This window comes from Bombina bombina, chromosome 7, assembly GCF_027579735.1.
Source record: "Bombina bombina isolate aBomBom1 chromosome 7, aBomBom1.pri, whole genome shotgun sequence".
NCBI lineage: Eukaryota > Metazoa > Chordata > Amphibia > Anura > Bombinatoridae > Bombina > Bombina bombina.
Window position 1 is genome coordinate 513,392,250 of NC_069505.1, and position 27,297 is coordinate 513,419,546.

Below are 27,297 nucleotides of genomic sequence, written 5' to 3' on the forward strand. Positions count from 1 at the left end.
CAATAAATATTTTTGGTGATAATTTACCATTAATTAATAAAACATCTATCTTATCCTTATTTTTATGGTTCTGTCTCTTTAACCAAAAATGTTCAACATTCGACAACACTCTCCGCATGTTTCTTGTAGGATTTCTACTATGCATGAACCCAGATTGGGCCTGATGTTTTAATGGATCTAATATCCATTATATTATAAATGGGTCTTTATCTTTTTAAAGAATGAGAGTTATAATCGAAGATGTAAAATACGGAGACATCATGTTGTTTTGTATATATTTGTTTAAGAAAAAGTTGTAGAGTTGGTATAAATTTGACCTTGTAAATTTTTATAGAATTCTATTGGAAGTTGATCAGGACTAGGTGCCTTATTTAAGGCAGCATGTTTGATTCAATTTACAATATCTTCTTGTGAAATGGGAACATTCAAGAGATCCAAACTCTCCCTGGATAGTTTAGGAACCTGGATTTTCTCCCTGAAGGCTTTTTTATTGCAGATATTAATGATTGTACTTGAATAGATTTTCTGAAAAATGTATGAAAGATCTTATAATCTCTCCACTTTCCACATCTACCCTTGTTATTTTAATGGCCTCAAGGTAATTCTTCTTCTTGCAAGCATTAGCTACATATGCAAGCCATTTGATAGTTTTACCCGTAAAACTAAAAAAATAAAGCTCTATTTTTTATATCATTTTGGCAAATGTTTTGATTAAGACAGCTATCCCTTTCAATTTTTGCTTCTTCATACCTATCCTATAACTTTTTAACTAGGTTTTCAATATCTTTCCTATACCAGTTTCTTAATGTGTTAGTTAACTGCAATTTCATGACTTTGGATATCTTTTTCCATTTAATCAAAAAGGCCTTAATCTCTTCCCTAAAAAAAAGGCTTTCACTGTCTCCCAGAAGATTTCAATTTTATTTACATATGGACTGTAGCTATAATAAAACTGTTTCCTCTCCACTTTCCTCTCATCCAATTTTGGAATTTAATGTTATGTAGCAGGTATCTGGGGAAAAAGAAGTTTGTTCCATTCTCCAAATTACTCTTATACTGAATATTAAGGGAAATACACGCATAACTCAAAATTCAACATTTTGTTTACAAGGGGGAAAAAAATAATCTATCTGGCAGAACGCTTTGTGAGTCTAAGATTTGCGAGTGAACAGTTCCTGATCTGGGTTATGTAATCGCCAAATATCTTTAAAACTGTGGCCTGTATACCCATATTTATAAGTTGTGAACAGATTGGGGACATTTGGTGTAGTTTATTAGAAGAATCTGATGAAATAGTTTGTAAAAGTAAAATTGTGTCTCCCCCAAGCTTCAAAGATGGCAATTTTTTTATATTGTCTAAGAATGTTAACCTTATCTTGAAAGTTTGGGTATTGAATGAATTATCACAGTTCTTTTCTTACCCTTGTCTCTCCCCTGCTCTCTGTGATTCTATGGGCTCTTTCTACAAGGATGGGATTGTTCTGCCTCTGTATTCCTAGCTCCGTAGGTAAAACAACAGTCTTGGTATTCAGGTTATTCAGGCCGGCCTATAACTCTTATGTTATAGCGGGATGACCTGTCCTCAAGTTCATCAATTCATGATGAATTATAGTTATCATAATATATATCAGTCTAATTTTGTTCAAATTTAGCTCCTTTAGCGCACTAAATATACACTTTTTTATTTTTTATATTTTATTTTTAATAGGACATACATAATGAATAAACAGGTTACATAGGATAGATTACATAAAAGGTAATACCTGTTGTGATAAAGAACTTGCAAACAAACTGTCCTCTTTTGGTCCCTTAAAATAATCTATTGTAATCACTTTTGGATTACTAGTACATAAGTATTCTTTTAAACGTAGGGATTTTAATATAAGGGAAAGCAAAAATGTAAGATCGCTCCCCAACCACATATCCACAGGTGTGATTACATACTGGGTTGTCATAAGTGACAATTGAGCAAGACAGCTAGGTGATCAGAATGCAATGAAAAAAGGTGTTAGCCACTTGTTGAGATTTGTAATATGTAGACATAGGTTGATTACCATGTAGGATAAGGCATCATGATTTCCATTCTATAAGGCATCATGTTATGCAAAGAATCTGTTCTCATATTAACCATTAAAGAAGTATAGCCAGCGGTCATGGACCTTTGACCCAACAATTGTTAAACACCAAAACGCACACTCGGGTATATCTGAGGCATTAGGAGAATACTGGTCTATAAATGAGGGGTCAACCAATCCTATCCACACCTGGGCAGCACATAAACCATTTCTCAGGGTATTACTGATCAAGGCAAAATCATTAGCTAGTAAAAAAAACCTAGAGGCTAGAAACAAATTGCAGTCAGAGATTGAGCTGCTGGAGAAGCGCCATCAACAAACACTCTCCTCCTCAACCTTCCAAACAAAGAGAAAGGCCCTTACTAAACTTTTAGATTCCCATTCAGTTAGGGCAATACAGACACTAAAAGCCCATTACTACCTATACTCAAACAAACCAGATAGATATCTAGCGCATAAAATAAGAGAAAGGGTTAGGAACTTCTCTATCCCACTGCTCCAAAAAATAGATGGGGAATGCACATCTCACCCACAGGAGATAGCAGACACATTTGCTGACTACTACACCTCCCTTTATGACGGGAAAAAAGTGGACCACACGCCACAGACACAACAGCTTCTTAGACAATTATTAGCTAGGGCCAAATTAAACAAACTAACAGAACAAGAATATGAGGACTTGAATGCTGACATTACGACAGGGGAAGTTCTACTAGCAATTAAGGACCTGAAATTAGGCAAAGCCCCGGGACCGGATGGTTACCCGGCGGAATATTACAAAGTTTTCAAATCAGATCTGGTCACGCACCTGCAGAAATTCTGCAATGACGTCATGAGAGGTATGGAAATACCGACAGATGTTTTAAGAGCCAAGATTGTGGTAATACCTAAGCCTGGCAAAAATCCTGAGAAGTGTCAAAGTTACAGACAAATTTCCCTGATAAATCAGGATGTCAAAATCCTCACAAAAATACTGGCCAATAGGCTTAAGAAGATAGCCCCCCTCTTGGTCCATCCAGACCAAGTGGGATTTATTTCGGAAAGAGAGGCCCCTGACAACATGAGGAAGACCATTACACTAGTAGATTATCTAAAGGGTACTGGGACGCCTTCTCTGCTCCTCTCCTTGGATGCGGAGAAGGCGTTCGACAGAATTGACTGGACCTACATGACATCTATCTTGACGGAGATGGGGTTTGAGGGGGCATTCATGAAGGCGATAGGAGGGATCTATTCTACCCCAACGGCGGTCATTAGAGCAGCAGGTTATCAATCTAGACCCATTAAGATCCTTAGTGGCACGAGACAGGGTTGCCCCCTGTCGCCATTACTATTCGCCCTGTGCATAGAACCACTTGCGGCATCTATAAGACAACATCCTGACATATCGGGGGTAAGGGGGGAATTCGGAATATAAATTATCGCTTTTCGCGGATGACGTACTTTTGACTATAACTAAGCCCTTGATTTCCCTGCCTAATCTACACTTCATGACTTCTCAATGGTATCAGGTTACAAAATCAATCTAGAAAAAAGTGAAGCTCTGCCACAATCTCTTCCACCACATACAAAAAAACTAATTGAGGCCAATTTTGAGTTCGGGTGGGCCAAAAAGTCGATTACTTACTTGGGCATCAAAATTTCAGATTCCTACCATAACTTACATGACTTAAACTATGCTCCACTATACAAAACTATAGATAGGGATCTTAAAAAATGGAGAACCTACAACTTCTCCTGGTTTGGGAGACTCTCGTCCATCAAAATGAACATCCTCCCCAGGATTTTATACCTTTTTAGGGCTCTCCCAATAATGGTACCTAGGTCAGAATTGCTTAAATTACAATCATCCCTTAATAGCTATTTAAGGAACGGCAGAAAAGCTAGAATAGCCTCACAAACACTATCTAGACACATACAGCTGGGGTGGGGTGGGCATACCGAACCTAACAGACTACTTTCATGCAGCCAGACTCGCACAAACCTCTCTGCTAAGTAAAAACAACCACAACATTCTCTGGACTAGGTTGGAGGCAGATCTGGGGGATACGATCACCCCGCCGATGTTTTGTGGGTAGTGGGGCACACACTAGATAGAAGATACTACAAAACACTAGCTACGACTGACACCATTAGGATTTGGAGATCCCTCACGGGGCCTTTGAAACTACTCCCCGCAAACTCTAGAACTAGATCAGTGGGTTCTCTTCTGCCACCTGAGTTACACACACAGGTGGGGAAATGGCTCAACAAAGGTCTTTACAGGGTAGCAGACTTTCTGGAGGGAAGCCAAATACAGACGTATTCTCAGCTACAGGACAAGATTCATCCAATTAAACTACATTGGTTTCTATACCTTCAGATCTCATCAGCTATACACAGATATTGCTATCCCTGGACCACTCAGACTATGATCACTCTGGAGCGGATATGTTCCGCCCCGGACAGACAGAAACAACTGATATCAAAATTATACATGTCCATACAGGGCGCCGCAGCGCCGAGTCACTCGGCGCTGGTGGCGAAATGGGGGCTGGACACTGGACTGACTCTATTAAGGGAACAGTGGGACCAGGTGATGTATGAAACTAGCAGGGGACTGATTAATGCAGACTTAAGAGAAAACTGTATAAAGACGGCTGTCAGGTGGTATCTCACCCCTGAGAAAACATGCCACTTTTCACAAAACGGCAAAAGCCATTGTTATAGGGGATGCGGGGAAAAGGGTACATATCTTCACATGTGGTGGGCATGCCCTCAGATTAGAGCGACCTGGGAAAAACTCCAAAAACTTTTGAACGGGTTACTACAAGAACATATCACCCTGACACCTGCGCACAATCTCCTGAACTATAGATTTTCACAATACAACAAGGCCATAAACACATTTATTAAGATTTTATGCACAGCGACTGTATCGCCAGACACTGGAAGGTGGGGGCCCCAGACTGGCAAGAGATACTAGGTAAGATAGAACATATCTATACTATGTCGGAGGTCTCTGCCTCAATACAGGACACTAGGGAACAATTTACTAAAATTTGGTTTTACTGGATAATGAATGAGAAGGAATGAGGAATACACCTACGGTTAAAAGGGGGGACCCCATAAATAAAACAAAAAATAGAAATATAAAAAAATAAAAAAAGTAAGAGGGAGTTCGGGACCACAATCTCCCATCATGACTAGACTCAATGACAAGATTTCATTCTCTTTCAGGCCCTAACAGAGTCTGGACAAAAACCTGATCTGAGCGAAGACGCTCACTACTAGTACCACAGTTAGGATTTTTGTTCTTTTTCTTTGTTTATGTTTGTTTGATTTTATTATTACGTTTTTTTATGTATGCATAAAAGGGGCAAAATAAGTATACAGTAATACAATATAAATGGTCAGTCACAAGGACTCTTATATTCTAACTTACTTGACTGATCCGGGGCGGAGGGTAGCTAAAGGAATGTGTGATCCTAAAAATTGTACCTTTACGCCTTACGGATGCTAAACTTGGTGAATTCCTTGATGTACTGTCTCTGGATTGTTGCTGCCTTCAATAAAGATTTATTTCAATTAAAAGAAGTATAGCCTGGGAGATATTCTGGGGATAATATGTATTGGCTGTGTGCTAATGTGCGCTGTTATATAATGAGGTACATTGAGTCTATGTGGCTAATTAGTAAATCCTGCAAGTTGAATTGCAGAGTGAGTTTGTTCTGCAATGTGCAATATAAAGAAAGCACATTTGAAACTTAAATGAACATAACAGGAAATTAAAAATTAAGTAATGTTAAAAGTAAAAGAAACGTTTGAGGTCTAAGCAAACAACTTGAACACTAAATTATTAAGTTATATGATAACTTTTAATAATTAACCCCCACTGTCCAGCTCTTTTTTTATAGGTATTTGGTTGGGGTTGAGGTATAAACGTTTCCGACGTGATGATGTGTTTGTAGCACGGAATACTGGGGTGTCAACAATTCTCATCTTAGCCTCTGCTTGCAGCGCTGGAGTGATAGTGGAGGAACCGATCAATACCTTGTGTCCAAGATAATTGGCTTTACAGAGCAGGCCTCCCGCTTGCTCATACCCGGTTGTGAAAGTCCATTCCTCTAAGTTAGCTAGAACAAATATCCCAGAAGTCATTGCTAGGTTAGTCCCTGTGATTGCCCTCAAGTTAGATGATACAGGCTTCCATCTCACAGCCCCCAGTGTGCAAGGGGGTTCAAAAAACATGCAGCTCTATAATGGGAGGGGGTTGTGACAAATTCACTGCATCTTCTAATCTCCCTGTGAATACTACCTCCGAGATGATTGTATTGACCGGAGGGTCTAGAGCCTTAGAGAGATGTGTTCGGTCAGCAGTTTGTACGCTTTGCGATGAGGAAGTGATAATCCTCGGTTCCATGCTGTCGGGTTGAGCTGTGGGGTTTATGTAAGAGAGGCCTTGCTGGAGGGTTACCCTTTCACATGTAAGTACTACCATGCCAGCTGAGTGGGCAGACGGCAATCCAACTGCATCTGTGTAGTCGGTGTTTGGATCACGCCGTTCTTCCTCGTATTATACACTGTGCTGCTCACAATTCCCTTCACGCACATGCTGGGTTGGTAGTTCAGCAGCTTCTAGCACTGAACCGGGCCAGCATTTTTGCATGAATCTCAGCCATATAGCCTCTAGTCTGTCAAATCTTTCGTCTGTGTTCAGTTGCTCCATAGCTTCTGATAATTCCGCCATTTTCGTGGAGCCCTCTTGGCCCAATGCCATCAAGTTGGAAGCCACTCTTTAGAGAGAGGGATTGTGATGGTCTATGGTTTCAGATGTTGAGGATAGTTAGGAGCGGCTGATGTATAGAAGATTCAGTATGTCAGGTTTTATCTGACTGCACTGTTAACCCGGGGGGGGGGGCTGTTACCTATTAGTAGGCCGCTGCTTTAGGTCTTATATTTCCGATCTGCGATCTCGGTGTCATAAAAGCAGCAAAGATATATATAGATAAAGTCACTAGTAGTGAGGATGTAATTTCTTTGTATAATTCGGTTAAGGTACAATAATCAGCGGATTATAAGGTATTCTACCAGAGCTCTCAGAAGATGCGTCTTATCCAGAACGCTGCACGGACACGCCCCCCTGAAAATACACTTTTACTACTACTTCAATTTGGTTTTGCAAGATTTTGATCCGATTTATTTTTACTTTTAATTAATTGGTTAATGAGAGTTAGTTAGATCTTCCAGATCTGAGACCCTATTTTCAGCTTCGGAAATTCTAGCTGCAAATTGACTTACTTCCGTTGATAATTCAGAAAAAAATGTCCTTAGTTGGTTGAATTGAGGGGTCATCATTGCTGTGATTTGTTTTGCTAAATTTTGAATGTCAATTATTGCCAATGATGGTCTGGTTTAAATTTATTATCCAGAGAGACATCACTGTTTCTCCTAAATATCTTGGTGATTAATGAAAAAAAAATATAAATAGCACTAAAATAAGAGTACAAGTGAAATTTTCAGTTAAAAGCAAGATTTTTTTTTAACACGTGAAATATTGCACCAAACCAATACATGGAAACACTGAAAGGTTGGTGGATTCATGGAATACACTTCCAATTGAGGTGGTAAACACAAAGATGTAAAGGAACTCCAAATGCCTGGGACATTCATAAGGCTATCCTAAGAAAAAAGTAACATGTAATATGGGTAAATTTGATGGACCTTTTATCTACCGTCAAATTCTGTTTCAATATAATTATTTAACAATATTATTAATGTCTGACCAACTAGAATCCATAGTGCATGTGACTTATTATATAGCCCCTTCTGTGCACCAATTACATTATTTAAAACTGCACATGTGATATAGTGTGATATAATATCTATTGTGTAAACACTCTTGTATGTGTCTAGACAATAAACTGCAAGAGAAGGTTTTTTTTACCTTGAGATTTTAATATAAAATATTTATCTGTAGTAAAACAACCTTGTGCTGTACTTTCGTTATTTATTTTGCCCCCTTTTCACATACATTTTCTAATTCTCAGGACCGGATATGCATACTGAAGACTTCTCAAGGGCAGCCCTGCTAATTTCATAACTGTCTCTAACTGACCTCAGCAGATTCATTCTAACAAAATGACTTTATCTGCAGACTAAGGCTTGGATTTGTTCCTCTAAATAAGGCAAGTGGTGTGTAAAGTTTAGCTGTTATTTTGTTAATTTGTATTGAAAATATTTTGACTTGGCTTATGTGTTATTCTACAGCAAGACAACAAACGTCAACAGAAATGTCTTGTAATTAAAAGGCATTTACTGGGACTTCCGGGCGGCGGCCATCTTACTGGTCGCACTGAGCATCAGCTCTTGAAGTTTTCTTCATTATTTCTTTATTTTGCAAAGTATCCCTTGAAATAACCTGCAAGACTCAGTGGAGAAGCTTGACTGATGACGTCTGCATCCGACAAATAGGGTTTTGGATAGTGGCGTGGTTTTTATTTCCCTCAGTACCGGACTACTCAGTTTGAGGCCTTCCCCTATACCTCAAGCCTCAGTCCCGTCCCCCACAACTAACTGTGCTTTGAATGCGCAGTTTCCACTCTGAATAATAGTACTTGGAAACCCCACGATACAAGGTTTATCTATACCGTCTACTAAAAACATAAGGCACCTATAGAAAATGGAGGCCACCGACCTGTTAACTCAGCTGCTACTACAAGAATACGCACAGAAACTGGAGGATAGATTTGTTGCGGCTTTTTCCTCTGATCGGCAGAACCATCAGAAGGTGGACACCTCGACCCCCGCAACAATGGGTGCTACGACCGACAACACTGGCCGCCCAACAGCTTGGGAAGGAGTTCCTGCTTTGGGAGCAAACGGCATAGACGTGGTGATAGCTCCTTCCCGGGAGCAGCTAGTTGTCGGCCACCAGACTAGTATAACACTGGAAGGGGCTAAATACCGCTGTGCTGAGATCCAGCTACATCCTACCCCAAATTCTGCCACAGAGCCTAGTGCTTTGTTGCGTCCACTGCAGCAGTATTTCTATACAATCGAGAGGGGGAACAGCCAGGTCAGTGTAGAAGCTGATGGTGGACCCGCACTTACCTTTGAGAGTCAGCAGCTGCCGATGTTCCGCTGGAGCCTGGAGGGGACTGCTGTGTCTGTAGCCGGATGTAATGTTCCTGTAGAAAGTATGCCCTGGCCGATTGAAGAACTCTCACTCCATGGAGGGCTACAGGAGATTGCGGATAGAGAGCGGAGGACCCAGCTTGTTCCGCTTGATATACAGCACCTTTCCTTGACGGCCGTCTTTCACACCTACCAGGCCATGAACCTGCCTCACTTCACCCCCTGTGTTCCTCGGCGTGGAATCGGGTAGCGAGGGGCCACCTAGTGTGCACACGCCCAGTGCTGAGATGCTGCCTCGGATTCTTCCTAATGTGCCGCAAACACCTACAGATATGGGGGTTTTGTCCATAACAGTAAGGACTCCTCTTACTACATACTAGACAGTCCGTGAGTTGGTATGAGCTATGGGAAGACTCTACAAGCTTTAATATTAACTTAACTGTCTGGACATATTAACATAAATAATTTGACAACCGATTGGCCTGTCGTAAGGTTGCTTATCCTAGTGGCGTTTACACCTTGAGCCATACTATATATGTCATAATGGTGAGATCTATTTTGTGGAGACATCATAATAATGGCTGACTAGCCTGAAACATGAGGACTTCATGGTAAACAAGAACACTTTGATACCCATAGACTCCCAAGTCTATTAAAGACTAACAAACTGTATCCTGACGGCTCAAATATCTGATGTCTAGACCAGTATTATGTGTGTAATGTATGGTCCCTCCTCTCATTTTCATAGTCACATAATGTAATACAGAAGATAGTTAAATTGGGTTAATCTGCAAACTATTTTTTCACGTTATATGAACCCTGCCTGATACCAGAGGATTAGAACTATGCATTGGCCTACATATGATTATTACATTGACAGTCCTATATCAGCCTCTTATTGATTGTGTTCGGTTCATCCCTGCCTTAAGGGGAGTTATACAATAGTACGGAAGTGTAATATGGTGGCTCCGTCATTAGTTATAAATTAGGGAATATATCCCATAATACTAATTATTTGCACTGCACATGATATGCATATGATTACCAATCTTACTCTCCCCTCAGCTACCTGATAGAGATAGTTAAATCATCCAGTTACACTGACAGGCACCAGTATCTGGGGAACAAAGAAATTTAAGCTCTCTGCCTGATAAGCTATAGCCATACAGATGTCGGTACTATTAATTACTTCTACACATGCAGCTTGCTTGTCTTTTTCCTTTTTATTATGCATCGTAGTAATGTGGCTACACATATGGAAAATGTCATACAGATAGTAGTGAAAAGTTCAGCCCTACCATCTCTGTTCACATGTATGGTGTATTTATTGCATCTATAATTCATTCTATGTCAGGGCTTACAAAATAAGGAGCCCCTACTAAACTCCTGTCCGGACTTCTGACAATGTTTATTATACCTATTAAAAAGCCTGTTAACTTGTTATTTGACAGTCACCTCTCTATACTTGAGCCATAATGCCCTGAAGAACACCTACATAACCACTGGGTTATATCACAGTTTTCCTAGGGGGCCAATATCCCGGATACTAACCCCCCTACTATATATGCTTCGGAGTACTTTTAATTTTTACTCAGACTCACAGAGTATGGTTTCCCTAGAAAGCACCACAACTAATCTAAAGCCTACATTAATTCATATGCAGAGGTTTCACTCCTTATATTAAATAAATCTTACAAGGCTACGAGTAATTGAGAACTGTATTTTGTATTGTTATGCATGTAAGACTTGTACGATAGTTCACTTTTTATTTGTTCTTTTCATGCTTCTGACATTTTAAATAAGTTATATATATATTCAGAATGTTTCAAAGTAAAAAAAAAGAGAATAATGCGAAAATGAGAGGTTAAGTTTCTTTCACACATATTTCCATTTGTATGTGATGTTACAGATACAACGGTATATTTTCAACAACTTGCATGCTATAATTTTTGATTTCTGTATTCATGTAACTTTTGCTATATCGCATGTATGTATTATTATGATTTTGACCTCAATAAAAATTATAAATAATTTTTTTTAAAAAAAAAGGCATTTACTGTTGATTTAACACTAAATAGAAAGCATTTGGTTGGTTTATTACTTCTCCTGGCTGAGGATGAGAGTCTAAAAAGCAGATGCAGGGGAGTGATCACTTATGTCCATCCCCCTACTGGACAGGTGATCTCACTGGCGAGTACTAACTTACGCCTAGATTTAGAGTTTGGCGGTAGCCGTCAAAACCAGCGTTAGAGGCTCCTAACGCTGGTTTTTACCGCCCGCTGGTATTTAGAGTCAGTCAGGAAAGGGTCTAACGCTCACTTTCCAGCCGCGACTTTTCCATACCGCAGATCCCCTTACGTCAATTGCGTATCCTATCTTTTCAATGGGATCTTTCTAACGCCGGTATTTAGAGTCGTGGCTGAAGTGAACGTTAGAAATCTAACGACAAGACTCCAGCCGCAGAGAAAAGCCAGGAGTTAAGAGCTTTCTGGGCTAACGCCGGTTCATAAAGCTCTTAACTACTGTGCTCTAAAGTACACTAACACCCATAAACTACCTATGTACCCCTTAAACGAGGTCCCCCCACATCGCCGCCACTCTATTAAAAATTTTTAACCCCTAATCTGCCGACCGCACTCCGCCGCCACCTACGTTATCCCTATGTACCCCTAATCTGCTGCCCCTAACACCGCCGACCCCTATATTATATTTATTAACCCCTAATCTGCCGCCCCCAACATCGCCTCCACCTACCTACAATTATTAACCCCTAATTTGCCGACCGGACCTCACCGCCACTATAATAAATGTATTAACCCCTAATCCGCCTCACTTCCGCCTCAATAACCCTATAATAAATAGTATTAACCCCTAATCTGCCCTCCCTATCATCGCCGACACCTAACTTCAAGTATTAACCCCTAATTTGCCGACCGGACCTCACCGCCGACCCCTATATTATATTTATTAACCCCTAATCTGCCCCCCACAACGTCGCCTCCACCTACCTACAATTATTTACCCCTAATCTGCCGACCGGACCTCACCGCTACTATAATAAATGTATTAACCCCTAATCCGCCTCACTAACCCTATAATAAATAGTATTAACCCCTAATCTGCCCTCCCTAACATCGCAGACACCTAACTTCAAGTATTAACCCCTAATCTGCCGACCGGACCTCACCGCTACTCTAATAAAATTTTTAACCCCTAAAGCTAAGTCTAACCCTAACCCTAACACCCCCCTAAGTTAAATATAATTGAAATCTAACGAAATAAATTAACTCTTATTAAATAAATTATTCCTATTTAAAACTAAATACTTACCTGTAAAATAAACCCTAATATAGCTACAATATAACTAATAATTACATTGTAGCTATTTTAGGATTTATATTTATTTTACAGGCAACTTTGTATTTATTTTAACCAGGTACAATAGCTATTAAATAGTTATTAACTCTTTAATAACTACCTAGTTAAAATAATTACAAAAGTACCTGTAAAATAAATCCTAACCTAAGTTACAATTAAACCTAACACTACACTAGCAATAAATTAATTAAATAAAATACCTACAATTATCTACAATTAAACCTAACACTACACTATCAATAAATAAATTAAATAACCCCTAATCGGCGGCGGTGTACGGAGCGGCAGATTAGGGGTTAATAATAATATGCAGGGGTCAGCGATAGCGGGGGCGGCAGATTAGAGGTTAATAAGTGTAAGGTTAGGGGTGTTTAGACTCGGGGTACATGTTAGGGTGTTAGGTGCAGATTTAGGAAGTGTTTCCCCATAGGAAACAATGGGGCTGCGTTAGGAGCTTACCGCTGCTTTTTTGCAGGTGTTAGGTTTTTTTTCAGCTCAAACTGCCCCATTGTTTCCTATGGGGGAATCGTGCACGAGCACGTTTTTGAAGCTGGCCGCGTCCGTAAGCACCGCTGGTATCGAGAGTTGCAGTGGCGGTAAATTATGCTCTACGCTCCTTTTTTGGAGCCTAACGCAGCCATTCTGTGAACTCTAAATACCAGCGTATTTAAAAGGTGCGGGGAAAAAAAAGCATGCGTTAGCTACGCGGGTCGTTACCGACAAATCTTTAAATCTAGCCGTAGGTGAGCCAAGATAATGTAATCATTTTATTCACTGTATCAAAACTGTTTATCACTCACCTGAACAACAGACTAAAGTGGTTTCCATCTGCTGATGATCATACTCGTCATCATCCTCTTCATTCCTACATTTTGAATAATCTTCATGGAGATCTGTTATTTAGAAATATATATATATAAAGAGAAATAATACCAGCTAACCAAAGGGAATTGATAAATATTGGGGTCAGAGAATTCTCTGGTGTACGTGGGGTTCAATATTAGTTAAATAAGGAAAAAGAGAAGGGATTCAGATGAACCCTAAACCTGCACAACCCATATGGTTCTAATTATAAAAACCACAAACAGGTTATCAATAGATGAAGGGCACAACACACCATATTACATCAATCAAATATTTATTGTTCCACTCTGATACCTGTGGAAAAACTGTTAGATGCAGAGATATATATATATATATACTGTATATATTTATATTAATTAAGATGTATTTCATAGACAGATATGAAGAATTAAGTCTGTTTCCTCCTCAACTTTCATTTTAATTAATTGTGTTCACCTGAGCAGTACTTTGTGTTTAACCCCTTTGTGGGGGTTAAACACATAACATTACCAGGTAACCAATGCTAATATGTCACGCTCTAACAAATTACAGCATGTTATATTTGCTATAAAATGCCCAGTCAATGTCAGGGTTTTTTCCCTGTTGTGTTTGCCATGTGCTGCTGGCAGCCATTTTACTCACCTCTCTTCCTGATTATGGTGCATTGTGGGGGATGCTGCTCAATTCCTGCACTTCCTTTTATGGCCAGACTGGTGTGCATCATCCATGTGAGACAGGATGCAGTCTCAGAATTGTGATGTCATCACTTATTATTTAAAGGGCCTCTGTTCAGTATGCTTTGCCTTTGCGTTGTCTCAGACCTGTTTGTGAGAGTTCCTGTGTATTACCTGGCTGCCTGACGTCCTTCCTGGTTCCTGATCCCTGGCTTGTTCCTGACTCTGATTCCTGGCACCCTGACATTACGCAAAGGCCATGAATCCTGATAGTGCTAATAATCCACCTTTACCTGCCATCATTTCCAGGATGGATGTACAGGATCACCGCTTGGATCAATTTGCACTAGCCCTGCAAACCCTGCTAACTCGCACTGCACATTTGGACCAAAGTGTCCCGCAAGTTATGGCTGCTCCTGTTTCCGTTGCTGCACCTATGCCTACCAGGAGCATGTCCGGTTCTGCACCTCTACCTCAGCAATATGGAGGCGATCCTATTCAGTGCAGAGGGTTTTTGAACCAGGTGGGCATTTACTTTCAGATGTTACCTCAGGCGTTTCCCTCTGACAGAGCTAAGGTGGGACTTCTCATCTTGTTACTCTCTGACACAGCTCTTGCCTGGGCTAATCCCTTGTGGGAGACTAATAAACCTGTGATTTCAAATTACCCTGAATTGGTGGCCTCCTTTCGAAGGGTATTTGATGTTCCGGCTCGCTCCTCCTCTGCTGCTTAACGACTCATGTCCATTCAGCAAGGTACAAGATCTGTTGCTCAGTATGCTATTGAGTTCCGTACGCTTGCCGCAGAGGTAGGTTGGAACAAGGAAGCCCTTGTTGCCGCCTTCTTTCATGGGCTCTCTGATGCGATTAAAGACAAAGTTGCTGCCAGAGATTTACCAGAGGATCTCGAGGCATTGGTGTCTTTTTTGATCCTAATTGACATCAGACTCAGAGAGAGGCCCTCTTTCAAGGAGCGCTTGCGGAAGCCTCCTGTTCCGTTGTCTCCTATGTGTTCGTTCCCACCCATGCCTCCCTCTCCTCCCATGCCTCCTGGTCCCGAGTCACCAGGTACTGCTAAGCCGATGCAGCTGGGATTCACGCGCCTCTTCGCGGTGGAGAGGGCCTTTAGGAAGAGGGAGGGGCTCTGCCTCTATTGTGGGTTACAGGGCCACCTTTTGAAGTCTTGTCCTACACGGCCGGGAAACGCTCACACCGAAGGTCCTGTCGGGGGCAGACCATGGGTGGTTTATCCTTGTCCCCGGAACCGCTTAAGGAGAAACCTTTGGTCACGGTTGTCCTTTCCTGGGTGGACTCCTCCATAGTCACCCAGGATCTTGTTGACTCCGGTGCTGCAGGCTATTTCATTGACAGTGCTTTTGTATCCACTGTTTTGCCTCGGTCCGTTCCGCTTGCTATTGAGGCCATTGATGGCAGGCCCCTTCAGCCCGCACTCGTTACTCACGAAACTGCTCCGTTGTCCATGGCTGTTGGGGCTCTCCATTTTGAAACCCTCCAGTTCCAGGTGATAAACTCTCCACATTTTCCGGTTGTTCTGGGTTATCCCTGGCTCCAAAAGCACAATCCCAGTCTCGACTGGCGCAGGTCCGAAATTTTGTCGTGGTCCCCGCAATGTATTTCCGCAAAGTCTTGTGCACTTCTTCGGTTTCTCAATTGCCAGAGGAGTACCGAGAGTTGCTAGACGTGTTTGACAAGGTGCGTGCCGGTACGTTGCCTCCTCACCGGTCTTACGATTGTGCCATAGACCTGCAACCCGGAGCCATTCCTCCTCTGGGCCGGGTATATCCTCTGTCTGTTGCAGAGAATTGTGCTATGGAGGAGTATGTTGCCGATGCTCTGTCGCAGGGGATCATCTGCAAATTCTGCTCTCCTGCAGGGGCTGGCTTCTTCTTTGTGAAGAAAAAGGGTGGCGATTTAAGACCATGTATCGATTATAGGGGTCTTAATCGTCTTACCATTAAGAATGCTTACCCTATTCCGCTTATTACGGAACTCTTTGACCGCCTCAAGGGAGCTACGGTCTTTACTAAACTTGATTTGAGAGGAGCGTACAATCTCATTAGGATTAAGGAGGGCCACGAATGGAGAACAGCATTTAACACCAGGAGCAGGCATTATGAGTATCTTGTAATGCCCTTTGGCCTATGTAATGCTCCTGCTGTTTTTCAGGAATTTATTAATGATGTTCTACAAGATATGTTGCAACAGTGTGTTGTGGTGTACTTAGACGACATCCTCATACACTCACCCACACTTGAGGCTCATCGTTCTGATGTTACACGGGTTCTTCAGAGACTACGTGAGAACGGCCTGTTTTGTAAACTCGAGAAATGTGAGTTCCATCAGACTCAAGTAACCTTCCTAGGTTATGTTATCTCCGTTGCAGGGTTCTCCATGGACCCTGACAAGTTATCTGCAGTGGCCTCGCCCAGTTGGTCTTCGGTCTATTCAACGTTTTTTGGGGTTTGCCAATTACTATAGAAAGTTTATTAAAAACTTTTCTTCCTTGGTCAAACCTATCACAGACATGACCCGTAAAGAGAATGATCCACTCCATTGGTCACCTACTGCCATTAAGGCCTTTGATAGTCTTAAGACTGCCTTTGCTGCCGCTCCAGTTCTGGCTCATCCTAACCCTGTCCTGCCTTTCATTCTTGAGGTCGATGCGTCTGAGACTGGAGTAGGTGCCCTCTTGTCTCAACGTCCTACGCCTGACGGTTCCTTGCATCCGTGTGGTTTCTTCTCTAAGAAATTGTCTCCAGCGGAGTGCAATTATGAAATTGGCGACAGGGAATTACTGGCCATAATTTTGGCACTTAAGGAATGGAGGCATCTTCTCAAGGGTACTAGCGTGCCAGTGCTCATTCTTACTGACCACAAGAATTTAACTTATCTATCTGAAGCAAAACATTTGTCGCCCCAACAGGCCAGATGGGCGCTATTTTTATCTCGGTTTAATTTTGTGGTCTCCTACCTGCCTGGTAGCAAGAATGTTAGGGCTGATGCCCTCTCTCGACAATTTTCGCCTCTGTACAAGGAGGAGTCTGTACCTACTCCTGTTATACCTCCTGACCATATTTTGGCTACCATACGTACTAATTTGACTTCTCCATTGGGGGAGGAGATCCTGGCTGCACAAACCAATGCACCTCCTGAGAAACCTAGTGGTAAGTGTTTTGTTCCTGAGAATCTTCGAACTAAACTTTTGCACACTTACCACTATCCTAAAGCCGGAGGTCACCCAAGCAAGAACCAAATGATTTGGTCTGTCACTCAACAATTCTGGTGGCCAGGTCTTCGTTCTGATGTTGCTGCGTATGTTGCCTCCTGCTCAGTTTGTGCACAGAATAAGACTCCTCAACGTCTTCCTGTGGGTCTTCTTCAACCTAGTGCTAATGGTGAGCATCCTTGGACACATCTTTCCATGGACTTCATTGTCGAGCTCCCTGTTTCCAATGGCAATACTGTTATCCTTATGGTGGTTGACCGTTTTTCTAAAATGTCACATTGCATTCCCTTGATGAAGCTGCCTACCGCTCAGAAGCTTGCTTCAATTTTTGCCTGGGAGGTCTTCCGTTTACATGGGTTACCCAAGGAGATAGTGTCGGACCGGGGTAGCCAGTTTGTCTCCAGATTTTGGCGTTCCTTTTGTGCTCAAATGGGGATCCAGCTTTCCTTCTCCTCGGCATATCACCCTTAATCCAATGGGGCTGCGGAACGGTCTAATCAAGCTCTGGAACAGTTCCTCGGTTGCTATGTCTCAGATCACCACAATATTTGGTCTGACCTGTTACCTTGGGCAGAGTTTGCTCGTAATAGTGCTATTAATGCTTCCTCCACGATATCCCCGTTCATGGCGAATTATGGGTTTCAACCATCCTTGTTGCCCGATTCATTCATGTCTCAGGGTATTCCGGCTTTGGAGGAGCATCTCCGGCAACTCCGTTCCACGTGGGTGCAGATTCAAGATTGCCTTCATCGTTCTATGCAGCGCCAAAAGTTCCAGGCTGATCGTAGGCGTCTGCCCGCACCTTCCTACCAGGTTGGTGAGAGAGTTTGGCTGTCCTCCCGCAACTTGAACCTTCGTGTGCCTTCCAAAAAATTGGCTCCCTGTTATGTTGGTCCTTTTCTAATACTCCGACGGGTTAATCCTGTGGCCTACGCTCTTGACCTTCCTCCTGCTATGCGCATCTCCAATGTTTTTCATGTCTCCCTCTTGAAACCATTGGTTTGTAATCGGTTTACCACTGTGTTGCCTCGTCCCCATCCTATCTTTGTTGACAACCATGAGGAGTATGAGGTCAGTAGCATTATTGACTCTCGTATGTCCAGGGGCCGCGTACAGTAGTTCACTGGAGAGGCTACGGTTCGGAGGAGCGTTCTTGGGTTCCCTCCTCTGATGTTCATGCTCCCGCCCTCCTCCGTGCCTTCCATGCCCGTTTCCCCAATAAGCCTTTTGTCCTCCCGTGGGGGAGGGGTCGTTGAGGGGAGGGTACTGTCAGGGTTTTTTCCCTGTTGTGTTTGCCATGTGCTGCTGGCAGCCATTTTACTCACCTCTCTTCCTGATTATGGTGCATTGTGGGGGATGCTGCTCAATTCCTGCACTTCCTTTTATGGCCAGACTGGTGTGCATCATCCATGTGAGACAGGATGCAGACTCAGAATTGTGATGTCATCACTTATTATTTAAAGGGCCTCTGTTCAGTATGCTTTGCCTTTGCATTGTCTCAGACCTGTTTGTGAGAGTTCCTGTGTATTACCTGGCTGCCTGACGTCCTTCCTGGTTCCTGATCCCTGGCTTGTTCCTGACTCTGCTATTTTCCTTGTTTCTGATTCCTGGCACCCTGACAGTCGATCAGTAATTTGTATGTATGTAATGGCATACATTATTATTATTCTTTATGTATTAAGCGCCAACAGATTCCGCAGCGCTGTCCATGGGTACAAAGATAAAAGTACAGTACAATACAATATAAAAGACACCAGACAAAGTTTATCAAAGAAATACAGGGAGAATTGAGGGCCCTGTTCCTGTGGGTAGGAGGATGAGAAACAGGAGGCGGGGACAGCAAAGGTGAGAATGATGTTAGTGTGGAGTTAGATGAGGGCAGCTCATGATAAGGGGAGTTACTGATTTGGTGATAGGCTTTCCTGAACAAGAAGGTCTTACATCTTACAGCTTTTTTATTGCAGATATTAATGATTTTACTTGAATAGATTTTCTCAAAAATGTATGAAAGATCTTATGATCTCTCCACTTTCCATATCTACCCTTGTTATTTTAATGGCCTCAAGGTAATTCTTCTTCTTGCGAGCATTAGCTACATATGCAAGCCATTTGATAGTTTTACCCGTAAAACTAAAAAAAATAAAGCTCTATTTTTTATATCATTTTGGCAAATGTTTTGATTAAGACAGCTATCCCTTTCAATTTTTGCTTCTTCATACCTATCCTATGACTTTTTAACTAGGTTTTCAATATCTTTCCTATACCAGTTTCTTAATGTGTTAGTTAACTGCATTTTTATGACTTTGGATATCTTTTTCCATTTAATCAAAAACATAATTTATGTAAGAACTTACCTGATAAATTCATTTCTTTCATATTAGCAAGAGTCCATGAGCTAGTGACGTATGGGATATACATTCCTACCAGGAGGGGCAAAGTTTCCCAAACCTCAAAATGCCTATAAATACACCCCTCACCACACCCACAAATCAGTTTAACGAATAGCCAAGAAGTGGGGTGATAAGAAAAAAGTGCGAAGCATAAATATAAGGAATTGGAATAATTGTGCTTTATACAAAAAAATCATAACCACCACAAAAAATGGTGGGCCTCATGGACTCTTGCTAATATGAAAGAAATGAATTTATCAGGTAAGTTCTTACATAAATTATGTTTTCTTTCATGTAATTAGCAAGAGTCCATGAGCTAGTGACGTATGGGATAATGACTACCCAAGATGTGGATCTTCCACGCAAGAGTCACTAGAGAGGGAGGGATAAAATAAAGACAGCCAATTCCGCTGAAAATAATCCACACCCAAACAAAGTTTAAAACTTATAATGAAAAAAACTGAAATTATAAGCAGAAGAATCAAACTGAAACAGCTGCCTGAAGTACTTTTCTACCAAAAACTGCTTCAGAAGAAGAAAACACATCAAAATGGTAGAATTTAGTAAAAGTATGCAAAGAAGACCAAGTTGCTGCTTTGCAAAACTGAACAACCGAAGCTTCATTCCTAAACGCCCAGGAAGTAGAAACTGACCTAGTAGAATGAGCTGTAATCCTTTGAGGCGGAGTTTTACCCGACTCGACATAAGCATGATGAATTAAAGATTTCAACCAAGATGCCAAAGAAATGGCAGAAGCCTTCTGACCTTTCCTAGAACCGGAAAAGATAACAAATAGACTAGAAGTCTTTTGAAAATTCTTAGTAGCTTCAACATAATATTTCAAAGCTCTAACTACATCCAAAGAAAGCAATGATTTCTCCTAAGAATTCTTAGGCTTAGGACATAATGAAGGAACCACAATTTCTCTACTAATGTTGTTAGAATTCACAACCTTAGGTAAAAATTTAAAAGAAGTTCGCAACACCGCCTTATCCTGATGAAAAATCAGAAAAGGAGACTCACAAGAAAGAGCAGATAATTCAGAAACTCTTCTGGCAGAAGAGATGGCCAAAAGGAACAAAACTTTTCAAGAAAGTAATTTAATGACCAAAGAATGCATAGGTTCAAACGGAGGAGCTTGAAGAGCCCCCAGAACCAAATTCAAACTCCAAGGAGGAGAAATTGACTTAATGACAGGTTTTATACGAACCAAAGCTTGTACAAAACAATGAAAATCAGGAAGATTAACAATCTTTCTGTGAAAAAGAACAGAAAGAGCAGAGATTTGTCTTTTCAAGGAACTTGCAGACAAACCTTTATCCAAACCATCCTGAAGAAACTGTAAAATTCTCGGAATTCTAAAAGAATGCCAGGAAAAATGATGAGAAAGACACCAAGAAATATAAGTCTTCCAGACTCTATAATATATCTCCCTAGATAAGGATTTACGAGCCTGTAACATAGTATTAATCACAGAGTCAGAGAAACCTCTTTGACTAAGAATCAAGCGTTCAATCTCCATACCTTTAAATTTAAGGATTTGAGATCCTGATGGAAAAAAGGACCTTGTGACAGAAGGTCTCGTCTTAACGGAAGAGTCCACGGTTGGCAAGAGGCCATCCGGACAGGATCCGCATACCAAAAACCTGTGAGGCCATGCTGGAGCCACCAGCAGAACAAATGAGCATTCCTTCAGAATCTTGGAGATTACTCTTGGAAGAAGAACTAGAGGCGGAAAGATATAGGCAGGATGATACTTCCAAGGAAGTGACAACGCATCCACTGCTTCCGCTTGAGGATCCCTGGATCTGGACAGATACCTGGGAAGTTTCTTGTTTAGATGAGAAGCCATCAGATCTATTTCTGGAAGACCCCATATTTGAACAATCTGAAGAAATACTTCTGGGAGAAGAAACCATTCGCCCGGATGAAACGTGTGGCGACTGAGATAATCCGCTTCCCAATTGTCTATACCTGGGATATGAACCGCAGAAACTAGACAGGAGCTGGATTCCGCCCATACAAGAATTTGAGATACTTCTTTCATAGCCAGAGGACTGTGAGTCCCTCCTTGATGATTGATGTATGCCACAATTGTGACATTGTCTGTCTGAAAACAAATGAACGATTCTCTCTTTAGAAGAGGCCAAGACTGAAGAGCTCTGAAAATTGCACGGAGTTCCAAAATATTGATCGGTAATCTCACATCCTGAGATTCCCAAACCCCTTGTGCTGTCAGAGACCCCCACACAGCTCCCCAACCTGTAGGACTTGCATCTGTTGAAATTACAGTCCAGGTCGGAAGAACAAAAGAAGCCCCCTGAACTAAACGATGGTGATCTGTCCACCACGTCAGAGAGTGTCGTACAATCGGTTTTAAAGATATTAATTGAGATATCTTTGTGTAATCCCTGCACCACTGGTTCAGCATACAGAGCTGAAGAGGCCGCATGTGAAAACGAGCAAAGGGGATCGCGTCCGATGCCGCAGTCATAAGACCTAGAATTTCCATGCATAAGGCTACCGAAGGGAAAGATTGTGACTGAAGGTTTCGACAAGCTGATATCAACTTTAGACGTCTCATGTCTATCAAAGATAGAGTTATGGATACTGAATCTATCTGAAAACCTAAAAAGGTTACCTAAGTCTGAGGAATCAATGAACTTTTTGGTAAATTGATCCTCCAACCATGATGTTGAAGAAACAACACAAGTCGAATCGAATGAGATTCTGCTAAATGTGAAGACTGAGAAAGTACCAAGATATCGTCCAAATAAGGAATACCACAATACCCTGTTCTCTGATTATAGACAGAAGGGCACCGAGAACCTTCGTAAAAATTCTTGGAGCTGTAGCTAGGCCAAACGGCAGAGCCACAAACTGGTAATGCTTGTCTAGGAAAGAGAATCTCAGAAACTGATAGTGATCTAGATGAATCGGAATATGCAGATATGCATCCTGTAAATCTATAGTAGACATATAATGCCCTTGTTGAACAAAAGGCAGGATAGTCCTTACAGTTACCATCTTGAATGTTGGTATCCTTACATAACGATTCAATAATTTTAGATCCAGAACTGGTCTGAAGGAATTTTCCTTCTTTGGTACAATGAAGAGATTTGAATAAAACCCCAGTCCCTGTTCCAGAACTGGAACTGGCAAAATTACTCCAGTCAACTCTAGATCTGAAACACATTTCAGAAATGCTTGAGCCTTCGCTGGGTTTACTGGGACACGGGAAAGAAAAAATCTCTTTGCAGGAGGCCTTATCTTGAAGCCAATTCTGTACCCATCTGAAACAATGTTCTGAATCCAAAGATTGTGAACGGAATTGATCCAAATTTCTTTGAAAAATCGAAATCTGCCCCCTACCAGCTGAGCTGGAATGAGGGCCGCACCTTCATGTGGACTTAGGAGCTGGCTTTGATTTTCTAAAAAGCTTGGATTTATTCCAGACTGGAGATGGTTTCCAAACTGATACCGCTCCTGAGGATGAAGGATCAGGTTTTTGTTCCTTGTTATGACGAAAGGAACGAAAACGATTATTACCCTGGAAAGAAAGGGAAAGCAGAGTAGACTTAGAAGACATATCAGCATTCCAAGTCTTAAGCCATAAAGCTCTTCTAGCTAAAATAGCTAGAGACATATACCTGACATCAACTCTAATATCAAAGATGGCATTACAAATAAAAATATTAGCATGTTGAAGAATAAAAATGCTATGAGAATTATGATCTGTTACTTGTTGCGCTAAAGCTTCTAACCAAAAGATGAAGCTGCAGCAACATCCGCTAAAGATATAGCAGGTCTAAGAAGATTACCTGAACACAAGTAAGCTTTTCTTAGAAAGGATTCAATTTTCCTATCTAAAGGATCCTTAAGGAAGTACCATCTGCCGTAGGAATAGTAGTACGCCTAACAAGAGTAGAGACAGCCCCATCAACTTTAGGGATTTTGTCCCAAAACTCTAATCTGTCAGATGGCACAGGATATAATTGCTTAAAAACGTTTAGAAGGAGTAAATGAATTACCCAAATTATTCCATTCCCTGGAAATTACTTCAGAAATAGCACTAGGGACAGGAAAAAACTTCTGGAATAACTACAGGAGATTTAAAAACCTTATCTAAACGTTTAGATTTAGTATCAAGAGGACCAGAATCCTCAATTTCTAATGCAATTAGGACTTCTTTAAGTAAAGAACGAATAAATTTCATTTTAAATAAATATGAAGATTTATCAGCATCAACCTCTGAGACAGAATCCTCTGAACCAGAAGAACCATTATCAGAATCAGAATGATGATGTTCATTTAAAAATTCATCTGAAAAATTAGAAGTTTTAAAAAAACTTTTTACGTTTACTAGAAGGAGGAATAACAGACATAGCCTTCTTAATGGATTAGAAACAAAATCTCTTATGTTATCAGGAACACTCTGAGTATTAGATGTTGACAGAACAGCAACAGGTAATGTAACAGTACTAAAGGAAATATTATCTGCATTAACAGTTTGTCATGACAAAACAGTACAAACAACAGCTGGAGGAACAGATACCATAAGTTGATACACTTAGCTTTGGTAGCTCCAGCCCCAGGCAGCGATTTTCCAGAAGTATCTTCTGACTCAGTTTCAACGTGGGACATCTTGCAATATGTAATAGAAAAAACAAAATATAAAGCAAAATTGATCAAATTCCTTAAATGACAGTTTCAGGAATGGGAAAAAAATGCCAGTGAACAAGCTTCTAGCAACCAGAAGCAATAAAAAATGAGACTTAGGGGGGGGCGGAGCCAGCGCTCACAGGAGATGGCTGCACGTTTGTGAGCTCTAGTCTCCCTTAAGGGCTAAATCAACTTAAATGTGAGTGTACCTAGCTCAATTGATCTGCTAAGAAACCTCGACAAGCCCCACTTATCAACCCGGATTGACATCTGACCGGATTTACAGGTTAACAGTAAAAGGACGACATTTCATGACACCGAGGCATGCGGCCTACATCGCATCCAAGCGCCATATGAAGGAGACGCTGCATGTCACTGATCGCGGTCAGAAGTGAAAGCTGCTATAAAGCCCGCAGGGGATGAGTGACCGCAGTGGTAAGCCGATATGTGTTGCCTGAAGTGGGTGTCTTTTTGTGAACTTGCTGTGCTTATATGAGGCTCCGGGAAGGGAAGTGCCAAATCTAGTGGAAGGCCGCAACTGACCATAATGAACCGGAATACATGGCCTTTTACAGTGACGACCGATAAACTTGCTATAAGGGGGCAGCAATAAAACATAACAACGGAGCAAGAAATATGTTTAATTTTGATCAGTATGAACTGTGCCTATCATGTAAATAAAAATACACCCCACTGACGCATGCTGACCAGCTTAGAAGGGTAGAAAAGGTAGTAAACAACACGTCTCGGCTGCAGATTTATTACTGCTGATAAATACATGTGCTGCTGTGTTACTGAAACTAATTTACTTCATACACTTACAGTTGATTGATACTGCACTTTGCCCTTTCTACCAAGTACCGACCTCTTTATCATAGGAGTTAAAATGTCCCCCAAAAAGGGAAATAAGCCAGAAAAGGGCGCAAAAAAACGGACAGCAACAAACCCCTCTGTGAATAATTTTTTCAAACACATAGACACACCTGGGAAAGTGCTAACAGCTACAAGTGAGGCTAGGGGAGATGCTTCATCTGCCTCATCTGAATCGGAGGGAGAGAGTTCAGAACATGCTATCTCAGTTCCTAGAGCCCTGCTGAACTCTTTGCCCTCAAAAAAGGACTTTTCCAACCTAATTGGCCAAGTTAAGCAATGCATAAGGGAGGAAATCTCTGAGATCAAAAAGGAAATTTCAGATATGGGCCAGAGAGTAGAAAAATTAGAAGATACTACTGCCCTCACTGATTCCAACATACTCTTTCTCAGGTCTAAGGTGGCCTTTCAAGATGAGCAACTGTTACAAATGGAGAACAAGCTAGATGACTTGGAAAACCGTAGTCGTCGTAGCAACATTCGAATCAGAGGTATCCCAGAGACCATCCTACCAGCAGATTTGGAAGACTACCTACAAGGAGTATTTACTCTTGTCTTGGGAGTGGACTCAGAAGCCACGATAGCACTGGATAGGTTTCACCGGGCTTTACGAGCAAAACCTCTGGGCGACCAACCCCCAAGAGATGTAATTGTCAAGATTACTAGCTACCAAATCAAAGAGGAGATAATGAAAAAAGCACGACAGAAATACCCTCTTAAGTTTAGGGCCGATCCCATTCAGCTATTTGAAGATTTGACTCCAAGAACACTACAGAAGAGACGTGAATTTAGATTCTTCACCACCACACTGAGACAGCGTAACATCCCATACAGATGGGGCCACCCTTTCAATCTGCAAATCTCATGGAAAGGAAGAAGATTAATCTGCAATACAACAGAGGATATACAGAGGGTCTGCAAGGACCTGGAAATCACCAATATGCCTCAGCAAGATGAAATCAGTGAAAGAAGAGGGGAGAGACCCCATACGGCACCACCTCTACCACAGAGATCGGAATGGAAGAGAATCCCAGGAAAATTGGTCAATAAAGACATTCAAAAAGTGGACTCGGCAACAACTTCAGAAAAGTGAACTTTTCTTTTTTCCCTCTGTTGCGGGTCTGTATTTAATTGATTATAGGGGGCAAGGATCGCAGTAAATACAGCAGTATCTGTTATCCGGGGGTAGCCTGCACTGGCCCGCTCTGTGATTTAAAAGTGGAGTGGGCCGGGGTGGGATGATCTCACGGATGGCACTCTGTTGGGGTATGGTCATACTGAATGACAGACGAGAGCTCTGGAGGATGAAGAGAGGTGAGACGTACCTTGTAAATAAGATATGATAATTGCCTTTGACCTAAAATAGAAATCACATAGTAAAGTAAATATTTGAATGCTGTAATGGTAGGAATCACGTATTTATTTGAATGTAATGTCTAGAGGCAAATACTGTTTAACTTGCAAAGCGAGATGTAGCATATCTTATGTCCAAATGTTTATAGGCGCACTCACCAAGCAATACCCAAGATGCACCACGGTGCAAGCCTGAGGTAATATCTATCTTATGCCCAAACAGGGGTTTTGTATTCTCCCCATAAAAGAATGCTAGTTATAGGTTTTTTCATTCACACCAGTTGTGCAATACTTATTTTGCTTGAATTTTGTTTTGCTTATTATTTTTTTAGTTGCTGCCGTGAGGGCCACCTTATTCTTAGATATGTATTCTGGGTTAAATATCAATGTGAATTATATACAATACTGCCACTTACCCTGGGACTATCAACAAATAGCTTCAACTCTCTAGATGACAGAAACTAATACACCCAATATACATATAATTACTCAAAACGTAAAAGGTTTCAATTGCCCTAGAAAGCGGAATATGGCTATTAGAGACTTGTATAGGAGAGGAGGGAAAATCCTCCTACTACAGGAAACACATTTTAAGGCGAGTATGATACCCAGGTTTTTTTCAACTCAATATCCGCAACATTTTCACAGCACGAACTCCAATAAAAAAATTAATGGGGTCAGCATTTTGGT

The 27,297-nt window shown here is 41.4% G+C and overlaps 1 protein-coding gene across 1 annotated transcript in view; it reads right to left on the bottom strand.

Annotated features, from left to right (window-relative positions):
* The window catches only part of LOC128666929 (oocyte zinc finger protein XlCOF8.4), a 249,673-nt gene that overhangs the window by 40,447 nt on the left and 181,929 nt on the right, over positions 1-27,297 (bottom strand). Inside the window, exon 9 of the mRNA XM_053721749.1 lies at positions 13,370-13,462. Coding sequence (XP_053577724.1) covers positions 13,370-13,462 — 93 coding nt within the window. The remainder of the gene's footprint in view (positions 1-13,369; positions 13,463-27,297) is intronic.